This window comes from Haliotis asinina, chromosome 8 (genome assembly GCF_037392515.1).
Source record: "Haliotis asinina isolate JCU_RB_2024 chromosome 8, JCU_Hal_asi_v2, whole genome shotgun sequence".
Classification (NCBI taxonomy): Eukaryota; Metazoa; Mollusca; class Gastropoda; order Lepetellida; family Haliotidae; genus Haliotis; species Haliotis asinina.
The window spans coordinates 19,404,877-19,416,472 of NC_090287.1; the positions used below are offsets into that span (position 1 = coordinate 19,404,877).

The following is an 11,596-nucleotide window of genomic DNA, read 5'->3' on the forward strand; positions in this document are numbered from 1 at the left end:
GGAAGATGTAAACTTTGTCCCCAGGCTTGCATTGATGCGTGGTTGGGTGGTGCAGCGTCGTCACGGTGAATGTCTTCGACAAGGCGAGGTAAATCGACATCAGCAAAGTGCGATTCTGAAACAAAATAAGCTTGGAGAAAACATTTTGAGAATACATTTGAAACGCTGAAAATATTTCTGCTTTGTTTGTTTTTTTTCACACCGCACTGAGCAATGTTCATTCAATATGAGGAAGTCTGTAAATGATCGAGTCTAAACGGAACAATCACGTGATTGATATCACAAGCACCAGTTACACAAGGGGATATGATAAACTGCATCATTCATGTCTCACCGCACGATCCTGATAGTCGCCTCTCACAAAATGCATGGGTTTCTAAGAACTAATTTTAACTATGATCTTCACAGATCAGCCAAAATAAAATAATGCCTTTTGTAAATACAGAGGAGAATTTTCCCGTTTGTCATTGCTCTCTAACGTCACGTTATCACCCGGACGGAATTGTGCGACTGTATACGTCCGTACATTCGCTTTTCAGGTACCCATTTTAAACAACGGGGTGGACTAAGTGCAATGTGGCCGAAGTGCCTTGCCCTGGTACACAAGACAGTGTGAGAACCAGGTCACAGAACTTTGCTGTCTGCACTGGGATTTAGACCTGGGCCTTTGGCGTGAGGATTCAGCATGCTGACGACTAGACCACTGTGCTCCACAGTAATCATTTGCCAAACAGTAAAGGGCAATATGTGGTGAAGATGGAATGAATGGATCACTGAAAATCACTGATGACACCAAATGTTCCTGTAAATGGTAATAAAACATTCTACCGGTCACATTCGCCTATCAGACAACGTTCATAAAATAATATACGGATGGACTGCACAGTTCAGGTGACACGATCTCGCGTCCTTTGACTGTCAAAAACAACGATTTTTTAAAAAAAATCCTCGTCGCTGCCGTGTGTATGGTTATGGATTATTCATGAACATCTTCCCTCGTAATATTTATAAACTATCTTTCTAAACTGACATATTAGCATGACGACACTTTCGTTTCAATAGAATAGGCCTTCAGTAACCCTTTGCTTGTCATCAAAGGCGGCTGTAAGAGGCGACTAACGAGATCGGGTGGTCAAGCTTGCTGACTTGGTTGACATGTCATCGGTTCCCAGTTGCGCAGATCGATGCTCATGTCGTTGATCAATTGATTGTCTGGTCGAGACTCAATTATTTACAAACCGCCGCCATATAGCTGAAATATTGCTGAGTGCGGCGTATAACTAAACTCACCCTCATCCTTTCGTTTCAAAGAGACTGTATATAAAAAACTAATATTACGACCACATATGGATACCATACGGTTGACCACTATAGTATATGTAACTTGGGCCAAGGTTAGTCACGTTACATCGACGTGTGACGATGAAATGCTCCCATTATCACCCATCTGGTTGACGTATGGCTGTTATGTGACTGTGTTTTAACTACAACGTTTAACACTGTTCAGAATCTCACTGTTTCCGGATATCTCTGCATTGTACACATCATGATCAGGTTAGTCTGGAAGTACTGTTGAACAGCATGCTTTATGTCCTCTGTCTGGAAAGTAGACAATTATGTCTATTAAGAACTTATTTATCCGTATAATATTCATAAACTAAACATGCTTGCCCCTAGGATCAGGAATAGAAATTTTGCTGTGGTGTGTTAATCTAAATATGAACTATATACCACACGAAGACTCCGAGCTAGCCTAAGACAAATGTGTGATAATATAGCCTTAAGAAATAATGACCACATCTAATAAAGATCATGGGGACAGATAGCATTACAAGGACCTAATTTAACTCAGCAAATTAGTTCAGGTTTACACCGCTATATTCTAGCAATATCACGACAGGGGAAACCAGAAAAGGGCTTCACACATACCCTTATGGGGAATCTAACCCTGGTCTTTGGCGTGACCAAGTATTGTAGAAAACACGTCTCCGAGGTTTTGGTAGTCAATGTAAAACCGAAGGGGGGTGGGGTGGGGGGCCTTCCCGACTCTCATGGTTGTAGATTGTCTACCAGAACCTCAGAGGCGTGTTTTCTCTGACATATATACTGTCAATGATTGATAACTACAATGTAGATGATCATTTAACGAAGCTACACAACAGTAACTGAAGCGCGCGTAAAATCAATTTAATTGCAGTAACTATATAAACCTAAAGTGTACTTCTCACTATATATTATGTGATCTCTTGTTTTCCCAGAATAACCGCATTTGAGGTTTTTTGTTTTGGCGGGACAGGTTTTACTTTTAGTAAGACCGCTTCCCAGGGTTTACTTTTCCTAACTGTATATGAACATCAACATTCAAATGATACGTGAGTGTTTGAAATCAATTGACAAATATCATTCAAGATTAAAGTCACAATACAAAGGTTTTCCAAAGCGGGACTGGAACCGCAATTTTCTCATCCGTCGGCAGACGCTCGGCCGGCCAATAGGGCCGACGAGATGGTTGGGATTAACTTATCTACTTTTGGTTACTGTCATTAAATTGATTTTACGTACGCTTCAGGTATTGTTATGTAGCTTTATTAAATGATCATCTACACTGTAATTACCAATCACCGACGGTATATATGATAGAGAATAGACGTCTCCTCGGGTTTGGTAGACAATATAAAACCATCGGGGTCGGTTTTAACAAATAGTAAAACCCGGAAGAGGTCTTTCTAACAAACAGTAAAAACTCTCCATGTAAAACAAAAACCTCAAATGGGGTTATTCTGGGAAAACAAGAGATGCACTAATATATAGCGAGAAGCACACTTCAGGTTTATATCGAACGTTTAAACCACTGAGTTAAGTCTAAGTATAGCACAAAGAGATGATGACAAACGCACATGTCTAAATAAAGCAAAGGGAGGAGGTCGACATACGCGCATTTCTAAATGAAGCACTAGATGAACGAACAAAAACACATGTCTAAATGAAGCAACCCGTGAAGGACTGGGTTAGAAATTATCTTCAGGAACCAATGCTTCTCGTTAGAGGCTATTAAAGGGTTCGGGCGATCAGGCTCGCTGACATGGTTGATACATATCATCAGATGTGAATTGCGCAGATGGATGCCCATGATGTTGATCACTGGAATGTCTGGTCCAGTTACTTACAGATCCCCTCCACATAGCTGGAATATTGTTGAGTGCGGCGCAAAATTAAACTCACTCTAAATGAGGAACAGGGTGAACACTTACAAACACACATGTCTAAATGAAGCACGGGTACGAGACTGACAAACGCACGTTTATATGAAGCACAGGGAAGAGATCGACAAACATGTGTAAATCAAGCAAAAGGAAGATCTCAAGAAACATACATGTTTAATTTCTGCACAGGGAAGAGATCAACAAGCGCACATGTCTGAATGAAGTACAGGGAAGAGATTGGCAGACACACGTGTCTAAGTGAAGCACATTAACGAAATAGACACCCATATATAAATGAAGCGAAAGGAAAATACTGATAAACAAAAATTACCAACTGAAGCACAGGGGCGAGACTGATAAACGCATATGTGAACATGTAGTAAAGGGACAATAACGCTGAGAAAGCAGGTATAGATTAAGGCGAGGTAAGTAAACCAACGTGTCCCAATAAAGTGATAGCCCAGAGAGACGAGCACATCGCCGAGGAAAATCAGCATGGAGTACACATGGTCATGATGATGGAAACAGATCGTCCTGTTGTAACCAAACTACTCACGAGGTATGCCTTCTTACATGATGGCGTGATCCCAGCCTTCTCAAGCGCCCTGTCGAAATAGAACCATTTCTGTATAACAAAATGTCCTATGTGTCCATAAACTCATTTCTTTAGATGTACACGATTACTTTCGTTTAGGCACTAACCAGTGATTACCAAGAGCATGGAATGTACAAAAAGTTATTTTCTGAGGCAGATCAACTAAGTTTATGGTTACTTTTTTTGTTTAAGCCACAACGAATTTAACGTTGGAAATTGTAAGGGATAACAATCAAGGCGCCGGCCGGCGCACAAAACATTTATTCACGACGACTGGACAAGACAGAAGACAAGACGAGACTGATGCACACATGTAGCACGGACGACCCGCTTACAGTACTCTCCTCTGATTGGCTCACCGTGTCACGTGTGATGCACGGGTATCGCACTAATTAAAGGGACCGTCCGTCTCATGTTTATATCTCACAAAATATTTGAGCCATACTCGTACTGGGGAATGTTTGACTGTAGTTATGGGTGTAGAATGTCTTCACTATGTCTAATCATGCGATTGTCTGTCTCAAAGTCGCCTAGCCTTCCCTGCAGTGCTAATGCCCTCAATGACGAAAGTCTAGATTACCTCAGCTTCTGAAGGATGACGTCAGCAGGAATTTTGTGCCAAAGATCCAAGAGAATTTGTTCGAGCTAATATCGATTTGCCTGTGAAGGTTGTCGTTGTCTCAACTGTTTATCAAGATCATCTCAGAGATGTTCTGTCGGATTCACATCTAGAAATCGTGCTGACCAGGGCAGTATGTTGATGTTAACGTCGTTGTGGTAGTCTTGTACGAGTCTGGCTGTAAGTGGGCGTGCATTGTCCTGTTGCAAGATCAATCATCTAGGCTGCTGACGCACAAATGGTAACACAACTGGTCTCAAGACTTTGTCTCTGTACCTTTGAGCAGTCAAATTTTCATGAAGGATGACGTGTTCTCCGCTGACCACAAATCCCACCCCGTTCCATGACACCGCCTCCACCAAAAGGGTACAGCTCTTGGACACAGTCGCCAGTCGCTCACCCCTATGACTGTAAACACGAACTCGCCATCATTTTGGAACATGTTGATTGGACTGTTGTCTATAGACAGAACTCCCTCCCAATCACGTCGCTTCCGCCGACGTACAATTTGAGCCCAGTGCAACCTGCGTTGACAGTGTTGACGAGGCAAGGCCATCCACAGAAAGGGACGGTGAGCTCTGATGTCAGCCATACGGAGTCGTTGTAGTACGGTCCGTCTGCTGATGGAGTGTCCCAAGGCCTTCGCCGCCATTGACGCTACGAATCTTTTCAGCAAGTGTATTGTCCGGATGTGGTGGTCTTCAGCTGGCGAGTTAACTCTTGGTCTACCTGTTGTTGGAGGCTCTTGTGTGTGGCCTGTCTATGATGACGGCTCAACAAGTTGCTGATGGTTGCTTGGCTGCACCTGAAGACTCTTGCAATGAGACGTTGTGAGGCCCCCATTTCTGCTGCACCAATGACTGTCATGTTCGGCTTGTGATAGTCTCTGCATTTCTGTGATGTTCTTCACGGGATTTTCAGTAAAGTCCATTTATGGTGTTTTGGGGCATTTTTCATTCCAGCACGAAATTCACTTAATCACGGACCTATGCCCTGCTACTCTACCACAGAATGAGTTTTGGAGAATGTTTTCTGAAAACATTTCACTTTATGGCAGTATCTGTAATTACGAAAACGTTTATTTAAGTGATAAATTTGTTTTGCCCGTTAATTTATAATCAGCGACTAAGCCTTAGTCCAATCGAACGACTACTCTAGTCAGTCACAACCTAACATTTAATGTATCGGTGTTACAAAAACAGAGTATAGGAAGTATCTAATGCCAACAGACTCACATCTGGGGATTAAATGCATCTAATCTGTTGAGACGTAGGACCTTATGAAAGTAGCGAAACTCGTTGTTCGTGGTTTTAAGGGTTGTGGCGCAAGTACCATGTCTTCTCCATTCATGCTGCCTGAAATGAAGAGGACATATCAATGATATATTACATAATGTCGTCGTACGTAATTGCCGACATGTCCGTACAGTACACTAGGTCCGTGGCCAGTATTTTCTTCGCCATGCTTGTGGTTCTGATCCACATTATTTTGCCTACTACCAAGCCTTCTCTGCAGTGCTAAGGAATTAAATGAAGCAAGTCTAGATTTCCTTAGGTTCTTTGGTCTTCCTAGGGCTCCTTTTCAATTAACATGGGTTTGTTTGTTACTTTCAAAATAATATATATTCAGAGACTATGCCTCAGTCTACAGAATCCTCAGTGCAATTAGTACTGTATGCATACGGTTTGGTATTATTTTGCTATCAGAACTAATTGGAGAAGAAAGGGCGGTGATGTAGCCTAGTGTGAAGCCATGAACCATGATATTGCTGGAGACCCATCAAGGTCCCGGGACAGAACAGGCTTTCAGCAACCCATGCTTGCCATAAAATGCGACTATGCATGTCGTAAGAGGCAACTAACTGGATCAGGTGGTCAGGTTCGCTGACTTGGTTGACACATGTCATCGGTTCCCAATTGTGCAGATCGATGCTCATGTTGTTGATCACTGGATAGATTGGTCCAGACTCGATTATTTACAGACCGCCGCCATATAGGTGGAGTATTGCTGTGTGCGGCGTAAAACTAAGCTCACTCACTGATATTGCTGAAATATTGCAAAAACTCGGGTAAAAAATACATTTACTCACTATTGGATAAATATGCCATTGTCAATTGTTTGCCTCGAATAACGCTGAAGATAAAAAAACACTTTCTTTCTAAATCGCCATTTTATCATACATTGTACGTTACATATATCCCTGGACATCTCTGTTTAAAACGTGATTTTGTATACCTTCACGAACATGCATGTGTATATTTAGCATACAATGGATGCAGGGTAAATAATATGTCCCTTCCTCTTCTACTAATTTGAAGGGAACATATTGTAAATAAATTCATGAGGCTAACCTAGCAGCGGCAAGAAGAGAAAATATTGAACAATGATGAACACTGATACTGGATCACATACAGCGTGAGATACGGCATAACTATATTAGTCTTGAAATGTTCCAAATGTATCGCCATTTCGTGTTGTCCAAACCACAAGACTTGACAATTTTCTGCAGTGTAAGACGCCATTAATGATTCATAATCAAAAAGAATGTGTGTGGTGTGGTGTGGTGTGGTGTGGTGGTGGTGTGTGTGTGTGTGTGTGTGTGTGTGTGTGTGTGTGTGTGTGTGTGTGTGTGTGTGTGTGTGTGTGTGTGTGTGCTACATTTAGTATGTATGATTTCTTCGCGTTTTCGTACATTTGTACACTATGTCTCGGCTTGGTCTGGTAAATTAGGTAAATTATTACAAAACATGAAGCAGCATTTAAACATGGATATTCAGAAATCATATTTTGATAGACATTGCATATTTGAAGTAACAGATGTTTGAGAATGTATTCATGGACGAAGTTGAGTGATATGAATCACTTACCACAGTGACCGACTGTTATATTTAAGATCCGGCCAGTTTGCTTCAAGTTGTTTTTCAAGAGACTGAAATAATGAACATTACAAATGTAAAAATAGTGAAGTATTTTTTTCCATTGACTTTACAAACTGCCACATTCATTAGGAATTTGAAAGTGTATCGCCTGATAGCAGTGCAAAAGTCGAAAACATTTTATTAGTGCCAACCTTGATCTTGTCCCAGCTAAACCGCCAACTGTCGTTGCAGTTATTACCTACATCGGGCCTGTAACATGATCAGAAAGAAAACTGTATTTAAATAAAATATTGTATTACAACCACTTTAATAGTTGTAAGCTTTAGGTTGACACATGCCATCGGTTCCCAGTTGCGCAGATCGATGCTCACGCTGTTGACCCCTGGATTGTCTGGTCCAGATTCTATTGTTTTCAGACAGATGCCATATACCCGGGATACTCACTCACTCACCAGGGCGCCACATGCTACTGTTTATATGTGTGTTTACGTGTCATCGCTGCACTCATGATTGGCGCCAGTCTGTAGATAATCGAATCCGAGCCATACAATAGGGGGTCAACATCATGAGCATCGATCTACAAAATTAGGCTACGATGACATGTGTCTATCAGGTCAGCAAGCTCGATTAATCGAAGACAATATTTAGCCCGTTACTTATTATAAAATGGAAGCTGTCAAAACCGGTATCATTCCAATCCAGCAAGTTGTCAACACCGGCATAAAATCTCAGTACCCTCTCTAACTTGTACATTTATTACCAGCTCTACAATCCGAGCATGTTGTCTAAGCTGGATTATTTTGTCAGTCCCGGTGAGTGTAGGTTAAGACAGCTTCCACTGTATATTCAAAATGGATGTAAGATTTTACAAGGGTTTTAGCGATTATTCCTTCCATTACCACACAGGAAAGGGACTCAAGGCCCTGTGTGTACACATATCATTTGCGGAATCGAACCTGACAAAGCAAGTCATCTGTCATGTAATTACGATGTGAGATGATATGACCACTATGTTGGTTTCACAACATTATATTGGCATGTATGTCGATTTTATTATATATTTCAAATATTTGTCTTGAGAATCATTATTCAACAATAAATATTAAAGTTAGAATCATCTCTCTGTTTTCTTACGTGACATTATTCGGAAGAAGCGAAGTGGTTTAAGGACTTACCACAGACCGTGAACTGTCCAACTTGTCACCTGTGGGGGGATGCGATGACGCTGAAAATGTATTTCTATAAAATATAGTTTACCATGAGTAGGTCAGAGGCACCAAACCATATACATGTAATATGCTATAATATTCACGATTCCTAAGTCTCTTGGTTCAGTAAATATGGATGGCTGGAATATGGAACATCTGTAGTGATGCGAGATGTTGGCAAAAGGGGTGAGCATATGAAAACCTTCTGGCAGCAGTTGCCATGCATAAATTCTGCACCAAAAGTGTTAACTTTGCAATCAGAAAATGCAAGGTCACGGTATGGAATGTTTATAGAATATTGAAATTTCAATCGACTATTCTGAATTACGATATCTATGTATGAGTACAGCGATTCTTCTGGTTTTAATAACTGAGTTTACTTTTACGCCGCTTTTAGCAATATTCCAGCAGCATAACGGCGGGGGACACCAGAAATGGGCTTCGTTCCCATGTAGGGAATCGAACCCGGTTCTTCGGCATGGCTAGCGAACACTTTAACAACTAGACCACCCCGTTGCTCTTCCTGTAAAAAACGACCAACTGATCACCGGGCTTAAGGCGGGGACCTTAGCTTGTCCATAGGGACAGCTAAAGCTGTTTAATACATGTGTGTGAGAAAAGTATTATCCGTTACCTGGCGACATTCAACCTTACAGACAATACCGTGACTGACAAACAAGTGCGAGTCGACCAAGAGTACAAACACGTGTAAGTCCACCAAGGCTACAGACACGTGTGTGTCGACGATGAAGACATGTCAAACATAAATATTTAGCTGTTCTTTTCGAGACTCCAGACACTAAGAACATAATGTTAATGTCATATCAGTACACGGAACGTACCTCACATCGTATGTGATGGCATGTGCTCGGTGGCCATTCTTGTGCAAATATGAAGCTCGTCCATTTCTCATCAACACAGATGGCGCTGTAACAGCATGTAATCGGGTAAATAAGTTGTATAGAGACACCTTTGAAGTAACGTAAAAACATGTCAGCTTGTTTGCTGTAAACAGATACCCTTGTGGTCAACAAATGCATGTACGTTGTATACAGATACCCTGGTAGTAATCATATGTTAGCAAGAACGTTGTATAAAGACATCCTCGTAGTACTGATATGTAAGCAATTGTATTCAAGTGGATAATCTTTCGGCATGGATTCATGTCTTCATATTTGCTAACTTGCGGATGCATGTGTAGCTGGCTTCAGTTTTGTGCATAGATATGTGTAGTTTGGCATGAAATGCATGTGGACTCGGGGATTTTTTAAATAAACATTTTGTAAATAAATCATCCAATGATCCAATCGATCTCAAACTTTGCAAATGGATGTTTTGTCAGACAACATAATCACATTGTAAATCACAGATTTTACGCATTTGTATGAAAGAATTTATCTATGTAACTGTAAAACAAAATAAACAGCCGAACGCTGACAATCTTGCACAGGGAAGGAGTACGCTATATACAGAAACCCGGTAGTAATGGTAAGTGAAACAAGTACGTTGTATACAGATACGATGGTGGTAATGATATGTGAAACAAGTACGCTGTATACAGAAACCATGGTAGTAATGATATGTAGTGCATAGATGTTGTATACAGATACCATGGTAGTAATGGTATGCGATACAAATACGTTGTATACAGATACCCGGGTAGTAATGATATGTGATGCAAAGACGTTGTATACAGATGCCCTCATAGTAATGCCATTTGATGCAAGTACGTTGTATACATATACCTGGTACTAATGGTTTGCGATGCAAATACGTTGTATACAAATACCCGGGTAGTACTGACATGTGATGCATGTGCGTTGTATACAGACACCCTGGTAGTAGTTACATGCGATGCAAGTACGTTGTATACAGATACCCCGGTAGTAATGATATGTGATGTAAATACTCTCTGTACAGATATCATGGTGGTAATGAAATGTAATGCAAGCACGTTGTATACGGATACGATTGTGGTAATGATATGTAATGTGTGTACGTTGTATACAGATAACCTGATAGTAATGACATGCGATGCAAGTACGTTGTCTACAGATACGATGGGAGTAATAATATGTGATGTAAATACTCTCTGTACAGATATCGTGGTGGTAATGAAACGTGATGCAAGTACGTTGTATACACATACGATGGCAGTAAAGACATGTGATGTAAGTACGTTGTATACAGATACCCCGGTAGTAATGGTATGTGGTGCATGTACGTCGTATACAGATACCACTGTAGTAATGACATGTCATACAAGTACGCTGTATACAGAGACACCATGTTGTCGTTGATGTGCTGGTTTACTGGTTGCACCATATACTGAAACCATGAGTTACTGCAAATGTTATCAATTGAAAAGTGGCTGTGTAGACCTATTTCACTGCACCTGTTCTATTTACCACACTCATGTGTGAAACTATTTTCGGATTGTTATTTATCTAAAAACCAGAAACACTCACGTAATTATCAAGGAGAGAAACAGAATGATGATGATTCCCAGAGCCGCCATTTCATTAAGCGTTTGGCGATCGATCTCTCAACTGAAAATGAGAGTTCGATATACATGTATAGCATTCACCAACATTTTGCCATATGTATACTACTACTCAACGTTTGATAACCTTGTTTTGTGTATCCAGGGATAGGCTGGTTGTGTTTAGAACATGCGTGTCGGGTATGTAGTGAGATATTAGAAAATACTCCAGCACTTTCGCCTTCATTTCAGACTGTAGTCTGTAGGTAACTCGTTGACTTCCAAAGCGAGTGAGTGAGTATGGCTTTACCCTGCTGCTGGTAATATTCCAAAAATATGATGGCAAGGGACACCTGAAATGGGCTTCACTCATAGTACCCATGTGGGGAATCAAACCCAGGTCTTTAGCATGACGAGCACATCTCCCAAAGCCGTTTCCTGCCTGGAACATGTATATTAGCTCCTACTTCTACTCAACCATTTGACGCAAAGCGAAGACCTAACAGCTGGAATAGAAGACCGAAGACCTGTTGTCGTGAAAGTGAAAGTCTAATGAGGGGTGTAAACATGTACTGGCTTATCAGTGCAACATCGTAGGCAGGGCTGACTA

General features: G+C 41.1%; 1 protein-coding gene across 1 annotated transcript; it reads right to left on the reverse strand.

Moving 5' to 3' along the window:
* Positions 1-3,693: 3,693 nt before the first annotated feature.
* LOC137295145 (ribonuclease Oy-like) lies at positions 3,694-11,022 on the reverse strand. Its single transcript, XM_067826467.1, has 5 exons — positions 10,973-11,022; positions 7,488-7,545; positions 7,285-7,346; positions 5,653-5,772; positions 3,694-3,808 (listed from the first exon to the last, which is right to left on the reverse strand). The coding sequence occupies exons 1-5, from the start codon at positions 11,020-11,022 to the stop codon at positions 3,694-3,696; spliced, it is 405 nt and encodes a 134-aa protein (XP_067682568.1).
* Between the last annotated feature and the right edge of the window lie 574 nt (positions 11,023-11,596).